We start from the raw sequence: 16,746 nt of genomic DNA, 5'->3' as shown, positions 1-16,746 counted from the left end.
TATCTCGTCTCTGGATATCTGTGTACGGCGATGCTAACCTTTCAAGGCTGCAGTCTGATCCAGCTATTTATTTTATTTATTTTATCACTTTAGATAAATGCTCTTTTTTCCACATCTCCCAAATGTTGCCCTTGTTGCTCTGTGGGTGGGGTTTCAAATATAGTAATATTTCAAAAAGCAGACTATTGATATCCGGGTTTGTGTGAACTGCTATTTTAACGGGGACGTTTCCAACCTGTTTCCGCAGACATTTCGCCTGCCTCTCCTCCAAGTACATGCTGTCCGGGATCCCCGCCGTTATGAGCACACTGTTGGCCAACATCAACGCCTTCTACGCCCACACCACTGCCTCCACCAATGTGTCTGCCAGCGACCGCTTCGCCGCCTCCAACTTTGGAGTAGGTCCTGTTCATGAAATTCAGTGGTTTGGGGACTGCATGCGGCGTCCTACCTTTACAAAATGCATTCAAGGCCCCCTCGCACACCTGTTTTTTACTGTGGTAATACAGTTTACTGCCATTTAACAAGACTTATTTCACCACAAACATTCATGAAAAGAAAACCTTGATAGTGAAGAAGAAACCTGCATCTTCACTCTGGCCTTTAATTGTGGCTAACCATCAGTGATAATTTGTGGCTGTTTTCATCCGTGTAATGAATTTTGATAAATTTTAATACCTTACTAACCTCAAGACAAGAGTAATTCCTCAGGAGACCATCAGTAATCTGTATCTGGATTTGCCCATCGCAGTAAATTTCCCTCTGGGTTTGTGTGCATACAGGCATTTATTTGGATACCTTCATTATTTTGTTTACATCTGATGCCTTCGCAGCTCATCTTTATCAAACGTGTTTGCGCGGCATGTGTGGGAATTTGCGTAGGCTTTCAGCCTAAATTCCCATGGTGCAGTGCACCTGGTAACAGCAGACAGCCGACTGCACATCGCAGTTACCAAGTAACAATGATAAAAGTGCAACAGCGCAGAGAGAGTGGCACCATTATGGAAATAATAGTACAGGCTATAGGGCTGGCTGCCTATTGTAATATTGAATATGTGTATATGTGTTTTTTTTAGGTTTTTTTTTTTTCTTTAGCTTTTCCCCCATTAATTTAGACACTGGTACATTTTGAAAGCATTTCTGAAAATCTCTGAAATTTCAGAAACATACCACAAAACTAACCAGAATATACAGTCATGTGAAAGATGCACTTTTTTGTTGTTAATATTGATGAAAATTGACTTTCTTGTTAAGTTGTCAGTTACTCTCAAGTTGTTGATGTTTTAACAGTTTTAACAAATTTCAAATGGTGATGTGGCCCAGGTCTGGTGGAAATACAGCAGCAAAGTTATTCTTGCATTCTCTGCCGTGGGTTATCATTAGTGGCTGATAGCTGCTGCTGTGTGTCTCCGTGGTGACTGCTGCCTAATAGGCCCAGATGAGCGTCATCCCGCTACATTCGGCAGCAGCTGCGCTGCAGAACTGATGGGGTATAGCGTCGCTTTGCACTGCGTCTCGGTAGCAGCCCTTGGTCAATACGTAACTGTTTTTGATTCAAATATTTTTCTACACTTTATTGAGCTTGTCTGGTGTTTTGGAACATATTCAACACTGTACACCTGCCTTCTGGTCCTTTTGCTTGGCTCAATTTCACCAGGCAAGATCAATCGGATGCAGAAAAGTATCCAAAGTAAACCCAGGTCTGCTCGCTAGCACGGTCCCTGAGGTTTTTGGCTGGTACTTTGTCTTGCAGGCAGTCTGTGGCAGCTCTGTAAGGTACAATAGGTAAGATTGTTGTGTTAAAACATTGTCACTAGACCATTGTAAATCCCTTCCTATCATTGAAAAAGGCTCACTGACATGTTGGCTCACCCTCTGCCTGTGTTTATAGTCCTTAAATTCGGGTTTCAAAATATACAGTTGATGGACCTACACTCCGTACCAAAACATTGTATAGCTGTACTATAATTCAAGCTCAATGGCTGAAAGTTGGATGTAATTGCCACAGCCAATGGAGTGGGGGGGGGGGGGGGGGGGGGGGGGGGGGGGGGGGGGTTTCAACATCAGCACATTAACAGAGAAGGGGGAGGGATAAACAGTGTTGTGGTTTGAGGGTGATTGTTGCTGCAATTCCTCTCTTGACTGTTAGAAGTCCGAAGTTACCTATTGTACCTTTAACCTTCCATGTCTAGCCTGTCCTCGTTTCCTGTTGAAGTGTGAGATTTGTTGGGAATTGCTGGGTGTGGAGACGGTTGCGTTGGAGGGTGGGGCGGGGGCGGTTGTTAATGTAAGGTCGTCGGTTTAGCCTCAGGTCTCCTCCACACCGATGACCTCCCCAGCTGAACCTGACCCTGCGAAATGGTGTGAATCCCAGTTCCTGATAACGCATGAATGTTTGAGCCTGATTATGCATGGGGAAGAGAGCAGGTTTATGTGCACAGCTTGCAAATGAAGAATTAAATTTTGATGCCTATTCCTTTCTCTCTTTCTCTCCCCCCCTCTATTACTCCTTCTCTCTCTGACTCATATTTTCCCCGACAGAGAGAGAGGTTTGTTAAGCTCCTGGATCAACTGCACAACTCTCTACGTATAGACCTCTCCACTTATCGCGTAAGTCGTAATGCAGGACAAACTCAATGAACTGTGCCGTCTTTCTTTTTGGCCAGTGTAATGAAGCAAGAACACACTGTTATTACACACTGATTGTTTAGGGTAACATTATTATGGATAGATAGATAGATAATTACATTTTATATAGCGCTTTACTCTAGTCACTCAAAGCGCTTTACAGTGATGAGTAGGAAACTCGCCTCAACCCCCAACAATGTGTAGCACCCATATGTGTTTGTGTGTGTCACTAAACAAGTGTGTTTGAGTTTGTATTTAAAGTCTGTATTTATGCATGCGTAGGAACATCATGGGTGGTTCCGTTCATGCTTACATGGTTCTGGCCTTAGTGTGCTCTGTGCTTTGGTGGCTTGCACTAGTTCTTCAGCCCTTTGTCTCATCATCTTTTTCTGATCATAGAACAACTTCCCTGCCAGCAGTCAGCCCCGTCTGCAGGACCTGAAGTCCACAGTGGACCTGCTCACCAGCATCACCTTCTTTAGGATGAAGGTGAGACTTACAGTACAGTACAGATAACCAGCTGTGTGCTTAGCTGAAATGGTGTTGTTGACTGGCTGTTTGGATGCAATGGCATTCAAGTACACATAACCGTGTGTGTGTGTATGCGTGTGTGTATGTGTGCGTGTGTGTGTGTTTGTGTCTGTGTGTGTGTGTGTGTGTGTGTGTGTGCATGCATATCTGCGTGTGTGTGTTTGTGTGTGTGTGTGTGTGTGTGTGCATGCATATCTGTGTGTGTGTGTGTGTGTTTGTGTGTCTCTATGTGTGCACACATGTATATACATGTGTGTGTGTATGTGTATGTCTGTGTGTGTCTGTGTGTGTATACATGCGTATCTGTGTGTGTCTGTGCATGTGTATGTGTGCATGTGTATCTGTGTGTGTCTGTGCATGTGTATGTGTGTGTGTTTTTGTGTCTATATATGTGTGTATATGTGTGTACACGTATATATGTATATATGTATATATACATATATGTATATATGTACACATATGTGTATGTGTGTGTGTGTGTGTGTGTGTGTGTGTTTGTGTGTGTGTCTGTCGCAGGTCCTGGAGCTGCAGAGTCCCCCCAGGGCTGGTCAGGTGGTGAAGGACTGTGTGAAGGCGTGTCTCAACTCCACCTACGAGTACATCTTCAACAACTGTCAGGAGCTGTACAGTCGAGAGTACCAGCCCCAGGCAGACCCTGTGAGCCTGCATTTTTCATTTCTCAACTCGCTTCATACTTACTTAGTTATTATTTCTACAAATACCATGCCTGCTAAAAACAACACAGATACATTCAGCCCTTATTAAAATGGAATATACTGCACTATATTTAAATAGTATACTGTACAGATATTACAGCACTTCATAATATGCATGCAGACAAGCAAATTTTCGTGAGAGAAATGATGAAATCCATCTTCTCTGCAGGCTACAGTTCCAACTGCCATCCACTTCTTTCCTAAATCTTTGTGTGCTATCTGTATCCTGCTTTATAATACACAGATGCACACCAGTCGTATATCTCTATAGCTCCCTCTATTTCCCTGTTGAGCGACATAGTATTTGTTTATGTCTCATCACCTGGGACTACAACACAGTCGTATGTTTTAATGCTATGCACCTACTCAGTCTGCCTCCTGCTCTTCGGAATTATTGCCGCAGCACCTTAAGTCACTATTTATGTCACTATCCACTCAAATGTGTGACCAAATACAGAGGCTCTATCCAGGAACCCGCAGAAAGAAAGAACATCTGCAGGTGCACGCTTTTAAATAGTAGTTTTGCAGAGCTCTTTTTTCTCTTTCTAGTCTTGTGCCCTGTGTTGTGTAGGGATTATACATTTTTTTCATGTTGGGCTTTCCCCCAGCCGGGCTAAGGAGTTAACCGACTAAATATTCAGGTTTTCATGCCGTCAGGTTTCACCCAATTAAAAATATTTATGAAAGCTTGGTGCATACCTCCCTATTCTCACTCTGGAGTCTTTAATTCTCTTTCGTTTTCATTCTTGTGATTTCTTATTCTGTGGTTTCTGTTGTTCAGAACAAGCAGGAGGAGGAGGCCCCAGAGGAACAGGGCCCCAGCATTAAGAACCTGGATTTCTGGCCCAAACTCATCACCCTCATCGTGTCCATCATCGAAGAAGACAAGAACTCCTACACGCCGGTCCTCAACCAGTCAGTACCCTGTAGCTGCTGGCTCCAGTCAGAGCGAGAGCCACTACGTTAGACTGAGGCCTGACTCACGCTTTCTAACAGAGAGAGAGTACAGTATGGAGTACCCATGAGTATCTCTTCAGTCTTGGACAGAAATGTAGCTTGTCAGCAGTTGAAAATCCTGAGAGCTAGACTATGCAGTATCAAATGTTCCATCAGTAAGCCTGCCCAGATAGCAGACTGACATCAGTATGCCATTTGGTGCTAGCTTTGTAAAATGTTTGATCTTTCGATCCTGTTATGTTTTATTCATCATTGTTGTTGTCATTTGTCTTTGTTATTGTTCCCATTTTAAATTTGACTGCTTTTGACATTGTCGTTTTCGTCATTGTTGTCAAGGTTCTACTTCTTTATTTTGTAGGCCTATATCATCCCTTCTCCCCCAGGTTCCTGCCCTCTTACAACTCTCCCTCACCCACCCCTCGCCCCTTTTTCCCAGGTTCCCCCAGGAGCTGAACGTGGGAAAGGTCAGCGCCGAGGTCATGTGGACGCTGTTTGCCCAGGACATGAAGTATGCCATGGAGGGTAAGGCCCACCTACTGTACACTGGAGAATGAGAGCCCAATACCCTGGTACCCTGGCCCAGCTGCTGTGGAACTGAAAGCAATGGAAACGATGGAATGGAATACCTATAGCTATTCGATAGTATTAAACTCCGCCCATTGATTTGAGTTGGTGTGTGTTAAAGTTTTTGTTTCCAGCAGTTACCTAGCCTTACCCAGGGAATTTGCTGTACATAGCAATGCTGGTTCACTCGTTTATACCACTACAGTATTAGCTGTATATGGCAGTGCCTGATTGCTCAATTGTTAGACCACAATAAAATGTTAGCTGTGTAGAGTAATACCAGTTCATATTGAGATTTAGACCACTGTTAAATGATAGACGGTTAAACCTTGAGAAAGTTTCCCCCTTTCTACGAGTTTGACAGTTGGTGTGAAACCCAAGAATGCTGCCGAATTTGGGAATCAGAGTAACAAGGTCGACCTAGTCCCTTCTTGCAGATCACACCTGCCTTGCAGATCCTCTTGATCTCCTTCATCCCTTCATCATCCTCCTCCCCTCTGTCTCTGTCTTCCTCCACTCTGTCTTTTCCCTTGTTCTTTTTAACAGTTCTGGATAACATTGATCATTACCACTGGAACAATGGTAAGGCTGTTGGCCATAGCCCTCCTTGACGGCCTGTAGAATATCCCTCAAAGTAGCTGCCGAAAGAGGTTGTGGTCTTGGTGTGCTTAGAGATAATGGGTGTCACGAGCTATGGCGGCCATTTTAGTGCTTAGACCAGTTTCCCAGGGTACAGTCTGTCCCCAGCTGTCTTTATTATTCCTGTAGCAGTCAAAATAAGTTTAGATTTTTTTTGCTTTTATTAGTCATATCATTTTGTACTCGCACACTAGAAATATCCCCTTATAAATGTTCTTTTTCCTCTTCGATCTAGAGCAAGCAATTGTAGAAGAGAATGTCAATTATTGTAATTACATCTTTGGTACGTGTATATTAGACTGAATATTATATATTTGAATAAAGTGGAAAAGGAATGCAGGGGAAAATTGGGCCTGTTATCATTGGATGGCTGTGTAGCTTTAGTCTTTCATTTTCTTCTGTGGTAGATTAATTATTTTGGTTTTTCATCGCTCTGTTTAAATTTCTATCATTTCTCATTCGCTGTGCCTCACTCTCCACCTCCCTCCCTCTCTATTTCTCTGTCATTCTCCTTTTTTTCTTTTTCTTTTTTGCTTTTACATCGTAGCCCCTGTGACATTCCGCATTCGTGGGCAGGAATTTTATGCCGGTAAGGGAATCACCCACCCATCTTTCACCGCCCTCACCCCTCTATCCCCGTCTCGGCTCTTCCGCCCCCCCACCCACTTCTGGGGGGAGGTATGGCAGATCTGTCAGTGTACTCAGGTGTGTCTCCGTGCCATGGAATTAGCTCTCTGCTGTGATTCAGCGCTCCATACAGTATATACGGCAAGGAGTTCAAAACTAAAATAATTACTGTTGGATTTGTCCTCTAAGATAGACTGAGACCTTGAAATGGACCGTGACCTTGATTAAGCCTCTAAAATGACTGAGAACTTAATTTAGCCTCTGAAATGAATTGGGACCTTAATTTGTTTTCTTAAATGGACTGAGATTCTAATTTGGGTTCTTAAATGGACTGATATCTTTATTTAGGTTTATATAGACTGTGACCTTAATTTATGCTCTGAAATTGAGATCTTGATTTGGGCTCTGGAATGGACTGAGATCTTGATTTGGGCTCTGGAATGGACTGAGATCTTGATTTGGACTCTGGAATGGACTGAGATCTGTTGATTGTACTCTTCAAGGGTTCTGCTTATCTGTATGTTTACACTAGGACTCGGAACTGTACTGTCCTCTCAGGTCCTCTTAGCACTCATACTTGTGTTTGATTTGCGCTTCATTGTACATCGCTCATAAGAGCGTCTGCTAAATGCCATGTAATGTAATGGAATGGACTGAGATCTTTATTTGAGTCTTGGACTGAGACATACAGTAGATGTGCCTTGTTGATGCTGCTCTGGTCTGTCTGACTGCCGGCTGGGACATCTGACAGCTGTCACGCGCTTGAGCTGCTTCGAAGGTTTCGCCACTAGCGCCGGCGAATGATCAGAGGCGTCGGTGCGCTCACAACGTCGATGGTGTCAAAAGCGCCGGTTGCCATGGTGATCCTCATCAGCGCCTCCCCCCCCCCCCACTGTGTTTGGTCTCAAACGTGAGGAAAGGTCTGTGAGTTTGTTGACATTTGGGAGGGTGGGTGCTGCCACTCGATAGTTAGGTACTTACAGGACCTGGCTGAGTTCCTACACACTCTGCACTGGGGCTAAAAAGCTGAAAATCTCAGCAGTGATCGAATGTTCATTAATCAGACCGTGATTGATTGAGTGTTAAGCACTGGACGTCGTTTTAGCCGTTTAGTGAGGTTTCTGTGTTTAATTTACCTGCTTCCTCCGACTGCAGCTTCTGCTGTGTTGTTTCTCTGCACGCTGATCTTAATGGGAATCTGGATACGTTTCCAGCTGTTTGTTGTGGCATGGGAAATGTTGGGGTGACAGTCTGCTGTTTCCTGACTTAGCAGTGCTAATTGGCTAATTTGGAGTGTGTGTATGTGTGTGTGGGGGGGATCTCTCTGATCCCAAGCAAATGCGTAAATTATTATTATTCAACCTTATTTGTTTAAACTTTCATGATTATCAATATACAATGCATATAAATCTGACAGGTGAGTGAGGCATTGATGCATATACAAAGTGGATAAGGTTCTTACCTATGGTATGATTATTGTTATGTGGTGTATCCGACTTGAATTTGAGTTTGAATATCTTCCTAAGACTGGCAATTCAACCATATATTATATTGTGCTGAAACCTACACGACAAGGGACATCCAATAAAATGTAAATTTGATGAATAAATAAAAATAAAACCATATAAAAAAACATTATATAATAATATTGTCACATGAAAAATGTTTTATCATTCAAGACACTGTGATATTGTCAGTATTATATCAAAAAAGAAAAAACCAGGCAGGTCTCAGGAGAATATGGCAAACAGGATTGTGCCTTGCTTTTAATAAAGGAAAGCCCTGTTTGTGTCGTCCCCAGAGCATGAGAAACACAAGCTTTGCAAGAGTGCTGACTACATGAACCTGCACTTCAAGGTAAAATGGCTTTACAACGAGTACGTGAACGACCTGCCCTCCTTCAAGGACGTCATCCCAGACTACCCGTCGTGAGTGTCCTGCTCCCTTTCACTCTTTATATCTCTCTTTCTTCATCCCTTTCTCATTTCTCTTTCATCATATGTAGATGGATCTTGAGATATTTTTATTGGCATGACAGAAATAGGTTCCATATGGAAAGTCAATATATTGTCGATTGATTGACAAGTCACATTTCACTGCAAAGTATTTTTATATGAAATGATTAACCGTGTCAGGCTGGGAGCTAGTCTGAGCTGGTCAACCAGCTACTAGCTTTTTTAAAACCTAGCTTGAGCTGTTTTTTTCAGCAGGGATACATACCCCCCTCATTCTGTCTGTCTGTCTGTAGGTGGTTCCTGCAGTTTGTCCTGCAATGGTTGGCTGAGAATGAGGAAGTGTCCCTGGAGTTCATGCAGGGGGCCTTGGAAAGAGACAAGAGGGAGGGGGTAAATCGAATCCTCTGCATCCAGCAGCTGTGGTTGTGTAGTTTTACACTTTTCATACCGTCTTACAGAACTGGCAACACTTCACCCGTAGTAACTCTTTAGTGGAAGCGCGTCCATGCTAAAGTGTCTGTTTCGATCATATAGTTGCGTAACCGATGGCTTTGAATGAAAATAAAAAGTGTTAATCGCAGCCATAAAAAAAGGAGAGAGTGAGTAACGTGTCTCAGACACCGATGGCCCGGGGCGGAAAGTTGTTTTGTTGTGGATTAACGAAGCTTCCGACACCGTGAGAAGAGAGATTAATCTCCTCCGACTCGGGGCTTGACGTTATGAATGGCGCCTCGACGAAAGAAACTGTCTTTTCTTCCCGCAGACAGCTTGATTTAGAGTACACAGCTCTCGTCTAGAAGAATGCTTTTTGTTCAAATATCTGAAAAGCTCCGCCATGTAACTGTTAGAAAAAATGAATTGCGATTGCAGTGCCATCGTTGGAGTAGATTTCACAACCTGTAATCATGCAGGTGAAGTATTTGTGTAAGTTAATGAGGCTTACTTTGTCTGTGGCTGTGGCTGTGGCTGTGGCTGAATTCGCACTGATGTGGTTCCATTGAAGTGATTTTCTAAGGGAGTAATTTAAGGGGTTTAAACCTGGGATTAGAACCTTCAACTCACAGTCAATGTCCCTAATTACTCCAGACCTCTTATACCCACACTGACAATGAGCAAATTCCCCATCTCTGCCTCTCAGTTCAGGAGTGCTTTACTAGCATACAATAATCTCTCTCCCCCCTCTGTCCTTCACTCCTTCTTTTTGGTCTCCCTATCTCTCTCTCCCACTCCCTCCCTCTATCTCTCTCCTCTCTTTCTCTCTCCCTCCCTCTATCTCTCTCTCCTCTCTGTCTCTCTCCCCCTCTGCCTCCCTTCTACTCTCTCTCTCCGTCCCTCTCTCTCTTTCTCTCTGTCTCTTTCTCCCCCTTCTCCCTCCCACTCTCTCTCCCTCCCTACCTCCCTCCCCACCCCTCTCTCTCGCTCTCTCTTTTTCTCCCTCCCTAACTCTCTTTCTCTCCCTCCCTCTTTCTTTCTCTGTCTGTCTCCCCCTTCTCTCTCCCATCCTCTCTCTCTCCCATCCTCCCTCCCTCTCTCCCTCCCTCCCTCTCTTTCCGCCACCAGTTTCAGCCGACGTCAGAGCACGCTCTGTTCTCCTGCTCCGTGGTGGACATCTTCACCCAGCTCAACCAGAGCTTTGAGATCATCAAGAAACTGGAGTGCCCCGACCCCAAAGTCATAGGCCAATACAACCGCCGCTTCGCCAGGGTAACGCACCACCCCCTGTTCCCAAACACCCATACACCCCCCCTTCCCAAACACCCATATACCCCCTCTTCCCAAATACCCATACACCTCCCCTGTTCCCAAACACCCATACACCCCCTGTTCCCAAACACCCATACACCTCCCCTGTTCCCAAACACCCATACACCCCCTGTTCCCAAACACCCATACACCTCCCCTGTTCCCAAACACCCATACACCCCCTCTTCCCAAACACCCATACACCCCCTCTTCCCAAACATCCATACAACCCCTCTTCCCAAACATCCATACACCCCCTGTTCCCAAACACCCATACACCCCCCTCATTGTTCTCTACCACAAGAACCCAAAACTGCCTTTTTGTGAGGGTATCACAGCCACCCCCATCCAACCAACCCTGCTTCGGCTCCAAATCCCTCTAATATCAACGGCCCAGTGCAAACAGTGTTCAGGACACAAACCCCATCCCCCTTTCAACTCGCACCCCATGCACTGCCAGGGATATTAATGTGTTCGCAAGCCAATTATGTGAACGTGGTGTACGCTGACTGTAGAGTAGAACACAACGTTATGTCCCCGGAGCAGGTTTTGGCCACGTCTCAGATTCAATTTATATTTCTGACTTCTCGGGCGCCACCTTATTAGCCAGGAAATTGGGATCCGCCGGAACGCAGCGACGCAAAATCAGCCGGGCCGTTCCCCACATATTTGTGAAACAGGAATTCAATACATCCTCATTAAATAAGAATGCGCGTCGTAAAACGGTTTTTCCTGCCCTGCCTGGCGCCCATGGAAATTCATGACCCTGTCAAGGCCTTGTTTCCAGAAATTAGACTTTGCTATAAAAAAATGCACTTTGGTATGAAATATTCATTGGGACCCGTGGATGGCTACGGGGCCACTGCCAGCAATTTCAGCGAGAGAAAGCTGTGGCTGGCGATAAAGTTTATGGGCAAAACCTGAATTATCCCTCACACTTCCTGTCACATGTGTCGCCTGAAGTACGCCATTGGTCAAAAGATCATTCTGAGGTGGTACGTGCTACTTTTGTTTTATGGCTGTTCCTTCGTGAGTAATAGAGACATTCTCTCGGGCTGGTTTATGTTGCATTTTACCCGATCACAATTTATAAAAGCAGACGTTTACAGAAGCAGTTGTGTTTAAGGACCTCACTACATGTTACAATGTCTATGTACGACCCAGGATTCCGACTGCCTCCCTCCATCATGCTAGGCTTTTGAAAGATGCTAGGCTTTTTTTTTTTATGCTAGCTTTCTTAAGATGTTAGGCTCAAGACAAATTGAGGACGGCAACAGTCCATTCAGTCCAGCACGGCTCTTGTTTTTATATTTAAATAAAAAAAAGATGCTATCACTTATAAGATGATAGGCTTTTTTGAGATGCTCCTTAGAGGCTTCCTTAGAATGCAAGTCTATCATTTACCCAGTTTGTTGATGACTGGAATCTTCTCTCTGGGTATTTTATTTTTATTTATTTTCACACATTGCGTTTACTGCCTTCCTGCGCCTTATGTATGTACCCTTGTCTGTAAATGTACTGTCTTGTTTGTAAAAAAATTTTGTTCACTTTTACTCTCAGCAAACATGAATCCTCTCTATTTTCATGACACGCCTTATTTGATTCTAGGCGCTGTATTTTTAGGCGCAAACATAAATTCACTTTATTGTTCTCGTTATTATCTGGTGATTCATATTTGTCAGCCCTGCTGCTGACAAACGGCATTCTAAGTGCCTCTGTACGTGTGTAGTCTCGCATGTAAATGGCTTTGAAGGGAGACCTCATCAGGCGGTAGTGGTGTGCTGTTATTGGGTTTGCGGAGTGTGAAAAGGTTTCTTTTTGTTTGTTTGCATTCCTGACAGACCATCACTAAAGTGCTCCTGCAGTACTGTGCCATCCTCAGCAAGAGTTTCCCCTGCTACTGCGAGAAGGAGAAGATTGTGAGTCCCCTGGAGTGCTGTGTCTGAGAAGGCTCCCCGCTGAGTCCATTCTGAATAAACACAATGCATAAGGCTTTTAACTCTAAATAAACACAGTTTAGGTGCCTCTTGCATGCACAAATTCATATGTTTTGTTGGAAACTGTAAAAACAACAAACGTTTTTCCATTTTTTTTCTTTAGTTGCTTGAGAACTTTGAAACATTACATCAGTCTACTACGTATCAGGGGTTGAACTGGCTCTCTTTAATCTGATTCTCTGTGTGTCTCTCTCTCTCTTTCTCTCCCTCTCCCTCTCTCTCTCTCTGTCTCACTCTCTGACTCCCTCAGCCGTGTGTCCTCATGAACAATGTCCAACAGCTCAGGGTCCTGCTGGAGAAGATGTTTGAGTCCATGGGGGCCCAGCAGGTCAGTGAAACTGTGCCTATGAAGACATTTCTTTAGACCAGGAATATGGCTCTGTGATTCTTCTTTCATCCTGCTAAGAACATGGATCATCTTCAGTGGTGAGTTACAGCTGGCTGAATAAACTCAGGAGAGTGATGAGAAGAGCCAGTTTCCTTTGGTGGACTGGAAGCTACTTTTGGGAAATGTTCCCTGTTTCTGATGCATTGACCAATGCTGGGGGGACTCTGAGCCAGGTTCATTTAGCAGGGATTTTTGTGACCCCAGCATTGTGCTGCATAGGCGTTGGGCTTAACTGGAGAAACACTTAAGTACACATAATTAGCTCAGCAGGTAAGAGCGTTCGGAAGGTTGCCAGTTCGATCGCCTGGGTGTGTTAAAGTGTCCCTGAGCAAGACAACTAACCCCCAATTTCTCCCAACGAGCTGATTGGTGAAGCTATATAAGTGCACTACATTTACCATTTACCACTTGCATCCTGGATGATGCATTGTGAAATGCATCTCTAACTGAAGGATACATCTCTATCTCATCTGAAAGTACCTCTGACTGATGTGTTTGGGGCCTGTAGAGGGGCTTAAGAAAAGCCTCAGGCCTTGGGGCAGTTAGGTAAATGACTGGGACACGCAAGGTCGATGGTTCTAATCCCGGTGTAGCCACAATAACATCTGCACAGCCATTGGGCCCTTGAGCAAGGCCCTTAACCCTGCATTGCTCCAGGGGAGGATTGTCTCCTGCTTAGTCTAATCAACTGTATGTCGCTCTGGATAAGAGCGTCTGCCAAATGCCAATAATGTAATGTAATGCTCTGTTGAGCAGGGTAGCATGGAGCCCAGCTTTGTGACATGGAAATTGACTTTGTGGAATGCTGGGCCTACCATTTCTCTCAAGGACTTCCCTTCACATCTTATCATATATGGCTGTGGACCTGTTTTCATTACAGTATATGAAATATAAAGAGAGAAACCCCTCTACTCTGCTGATACAGCAAAGTGAATGCTTGATCAGCTTGCTGTAGGCCAGGGATCGTCAACTCATGGTCCTGGTTTTCCTCCCTCCCTTTACCCAGGAGTCAGTTGTGAAGACAATCGGTAGCACTAATTGTTCAGTGTATTACCCAGGAGAAAAGAAAACCAGGGCAGGATTTGGATTCAAGGGTCAGATTGGATGATCCCTGCTGTAGGCTTAAACTGGAAATTCCTGATTTTAGTCTGTTTGGTTTGAGTCTTGTCCGTATATCACTTTTTGTGGAGAAATACACATTCTCAAGATCTTTCTTGATTGCAAATGGTGATTTATTTCTCTGACTGATGAGGAGCTCTCTCTAATCTCCTTCTCATGCCGTTGCTGATGACCATAACCACATTATCGTTTTCTTTATTTCATCAATCCCTTCAGATGGCTGCAGAGGAGGAGAGGGTAGGTGTAGGGTCCCACCCACCCCAATGTAGACTTTTCCCATCACAGCTTTTACTTCACATAACCCCAGCACCTGTAGTAGCTATTTCTTGATATAGATTAATCCTTTTCTAGCTCTGCCCCTCCATAGCCATGCCCCCCATAGCTTGCCCCTGTATTGTTTCATCCAGTCGCAGCTCTGACCCCACCCCATGCAGTAGCTCCACCCTGATATTGATTAATCCAATCGCAGCTGGGACCCAGCATAGCCTTGCCCCCCATAGCCCGGCCCCTGTATTGTTTCAACCTATCAAAGCTCTCACCCAGTATAGCTCTGTCCCCTGTAGCTTAATCCCAGTACACAGTGTGTCTACCGTTCACATTACCCCACAACCACTTTTATTCCTAAATTACACTGTATGTGTGTTCCCAACAGTCCTTTAATGTAAGCAGTTTTGTTGTTAATAGGGCTGGAGTATGCTTGTATAATGGTGCATCTCATTCAAATAACTAGTTATAAGAGATCAGAGATGAGATTTATTTTATTTTATAGTCTGGTATGTTAAAGTCCAGTGTGTTGTGATTGGTTGGTGTGAACACAGAAGGAGAAAGGTGACTGTTTGTTGGACAGTTCAAACCAGTTCAAACAGATTTTCCCTGCTGTGTTTTAAAAGCACAAAGACATAGACGCCAGCATTGATTAGGTCCAAATTAAATGGGGACTGGTTGTATCTCGAGGATGAGGGCTCAAATGGAACCAGTAGATAAGTGTTATTCTCCAGAAACTTTGCAGCTAGCCAGGAGTCTGAGTCAGTCTAAAATCTGTTGTTCCTCTGCTCACCTTAAGCTTGAGGAGGAAGAGGAGCCAGAGGATTATAATGAAGAGGTGGGTCTGTGTCATGTCGTGGTAGATTTTCTTTCCAATAGTTTTAGTTTCATAACCCTCTCTACTTGCTGTATACAAATATTTTGCTGTACTAGCAATACTAGATGTAACTATTACAGTTATAAACACATGTATTACATAGATGTGTTTTGAAAGTTACATAGATATTTGTGGAGAAGAATAATAGCCTTGCAATAGGTTGATACATTTCCCTAGCGTAGTGGACCAGGAAGTTGTCACTGCCTCTGGAACTCAGCTGTATCTCCTTTCCTCTCCCGCCTCCTTTCGGATTAGGCCATCACCGATGACGAGGGCGATGGCTCCATGGTGGGTATTGGCGCGCCTGTAGAACGTGGCGTTGAGGAGCGGTAGTTTGGGTGCGGTTCCGTGACCTGGCAGAGGGGTTTGAGGAGAGGCCGTAGAAACGATGCTAGGGATTGATGGGACGTGGGATTGATCTGAAGAAAGAGAATACATTAAAGTCACCCTGCTCCTGAGCTTGGTTGGAGGCTGTGAGAGTTTTTTAAAGCTGACAGGGTCTTGCCGTTTCACAGACATACAGTTAAAGTGACATTCACAGCCTTGGCATCTTCATTGGTACTCTTCAGTACTGTCTGCATATACTGTACATTCAATCTCTGTTTTTGCATCTCGGCCAGTAGAATTTCAATTGAGCTTATAAACAGCTTGTGGTCAGTGGCTTAATGCACTCTTTGTTAGTTGTGCATTACCTAAATTAGAAATCTTTTTCAGTATTGTGACCCAAATTATATTTTACTACCTTTTAGGGACCCTTCAAATACACATAGTAGAATTATTCGGGGACCCTCCTCATACAGTCCCGTGACCCATTTTGGGGCCCAGCTCACCGTTTAAGAAACTCTGGTGTAATGGGTCTTTGTTCTACTGAAGAGGTTGGCACCGGTGTAGGATATAAACAGGAAATGGTTTCTTGTGTTTCTGCCTGGTTTCTTACCAGGTGGAAGACAACGGATGCCTGCAAATAGCATCAGGGAGAGGGGAGAGAAGGGGGGGGGCTGTGCTGACAGACAGATTAGAGGGTGAATTAGCGATAAGGAGAGAGGAAAGTGGAGCTCGCAGACAGCTGTAAACGGGCTATCACAGGTTTTGGCGCTGACACAGATTACTGTGGGGGTTTTTGAATGGATCCTAAGCCTTTGAATCGAGGAAACCCAAACACTGCTTTCTGAGCACTCGGAAACGAGAGCCTTTGAAAACAGGAGGTGAAAATTATTTTTTTGACAGAAAATATACACACCGTACCTCTTGGCAAGCACTCGAAAAACAACTGGGAGCGTAGTGCCCCCGTGGACTAATTCTGAAGAGGTTGTTTTGTATCGCCGTGGAGTAAAATCCATACTTTTTATGGAATTGGCTATTTAACACTGAGTTTCTGTTCAGTGTGACTCCATCTTATGTCTGATACCTTTCTAAATGGAAAATACTTGCCAACAGGTTAAATTTGCATACGTTATTCTTAGACTTCTTTGGCTGCATTGTGTACGTGTACTGTGCATGTACTGTGCGTGTACTGTGCGTGTACTGTGCGTGTACTGTGTGTGTTTGTGTGCGTGTACTGTGCGTGTACTGTGTGTGTTTGTGTGCGTGTACTGTGTGTGTACTGTGTGTGTTTGTGTGTGTTTGTGTGTGTGTACTGTGCGTGTGTGTGTCTGTGTGTGTGTACTGTGCATGTACTGTGTGTGTGTGTCTCTGTGTGCGTGTACTGTGTGGGTGTGTGTGTGTCTGTCTTTGTGCGTGT

At 44.4% G+C, this 16,746-nt stretch overlaps 1 protein-coding gene across 1 annotated transcript in view; it reads left to right on the top strand.

The window, feature by feature from the left end:
* The window catches only part of LOC133140358 (protein unc-13 homolog B-like), a 150,389-nt gene that overhangs the window by 118,293 nt on the left and 15,350 nt on the right, over nucleotides 1-16,746 (top strand). The window contains exons 20-30 of the mRNA XM_061260257.1: nucleotides 248-398; nucleotides 2,542-2,610; nucleotides 3,028-3,117; nucleotides 3,676-3,816; nucleotides 4,657-4,790; nucleotides 5,269-5,354; nucleotides 8,464-8,590; nucleotides 8,911-9,007; nucleotides 10,178-10,321; nucleotides 12,202-12,279; nucleotides 12,608-12,685. Coding sequence (XP_061116241.1) covers nucleotides 248-398; nucleotides 2,542-2,610; nucleotides 3,028-3,117; nucleotides 3,676-3,816; nucleotides 4,657-4,790; nucleotides 5,269-5,354; nucleotides 8,464-8,590; nucleotides 8,911-9,007; nucleotides 10,178-10,321; nucleotides 12,202-12,279; nucleotides 12,608-12,685 — 1,195 coding nt within the window. The remainder of the gene's footprint in view (nucleotides 1-247; nucleotides 399-2,541; nucleotides 2,611-3,027; nucleotides 3,118-3,675; nucleotides 3,817-4,656; nucleotides 4,791-5,268; nucleotides 5,355-8,463; nucleotides 8,591-8,910; nucleotides 9,008-10,177; nucleotides 10,322-12,201; nucleotides 12,280-12,607; nucleotides 12,686-16,746) is intronic.

This window comes from Conger conger, chromosome 11 (genome assembly GCF_963514075.1).
Source record: "Conger conger chromosome 11, fConCon1.1, whole genome shotgun sequence".
Classification (NCBI taxonomy): Eukaryota; Metazoa; Chordata; class Actinopteri; order Anguilliformes; family Congridae; genus Conger; species Conger conger.
Note: the sequence above shows the minus strand (reverse complement) of the source record. Positions and strands in the feature narration are given on the sequence as shown.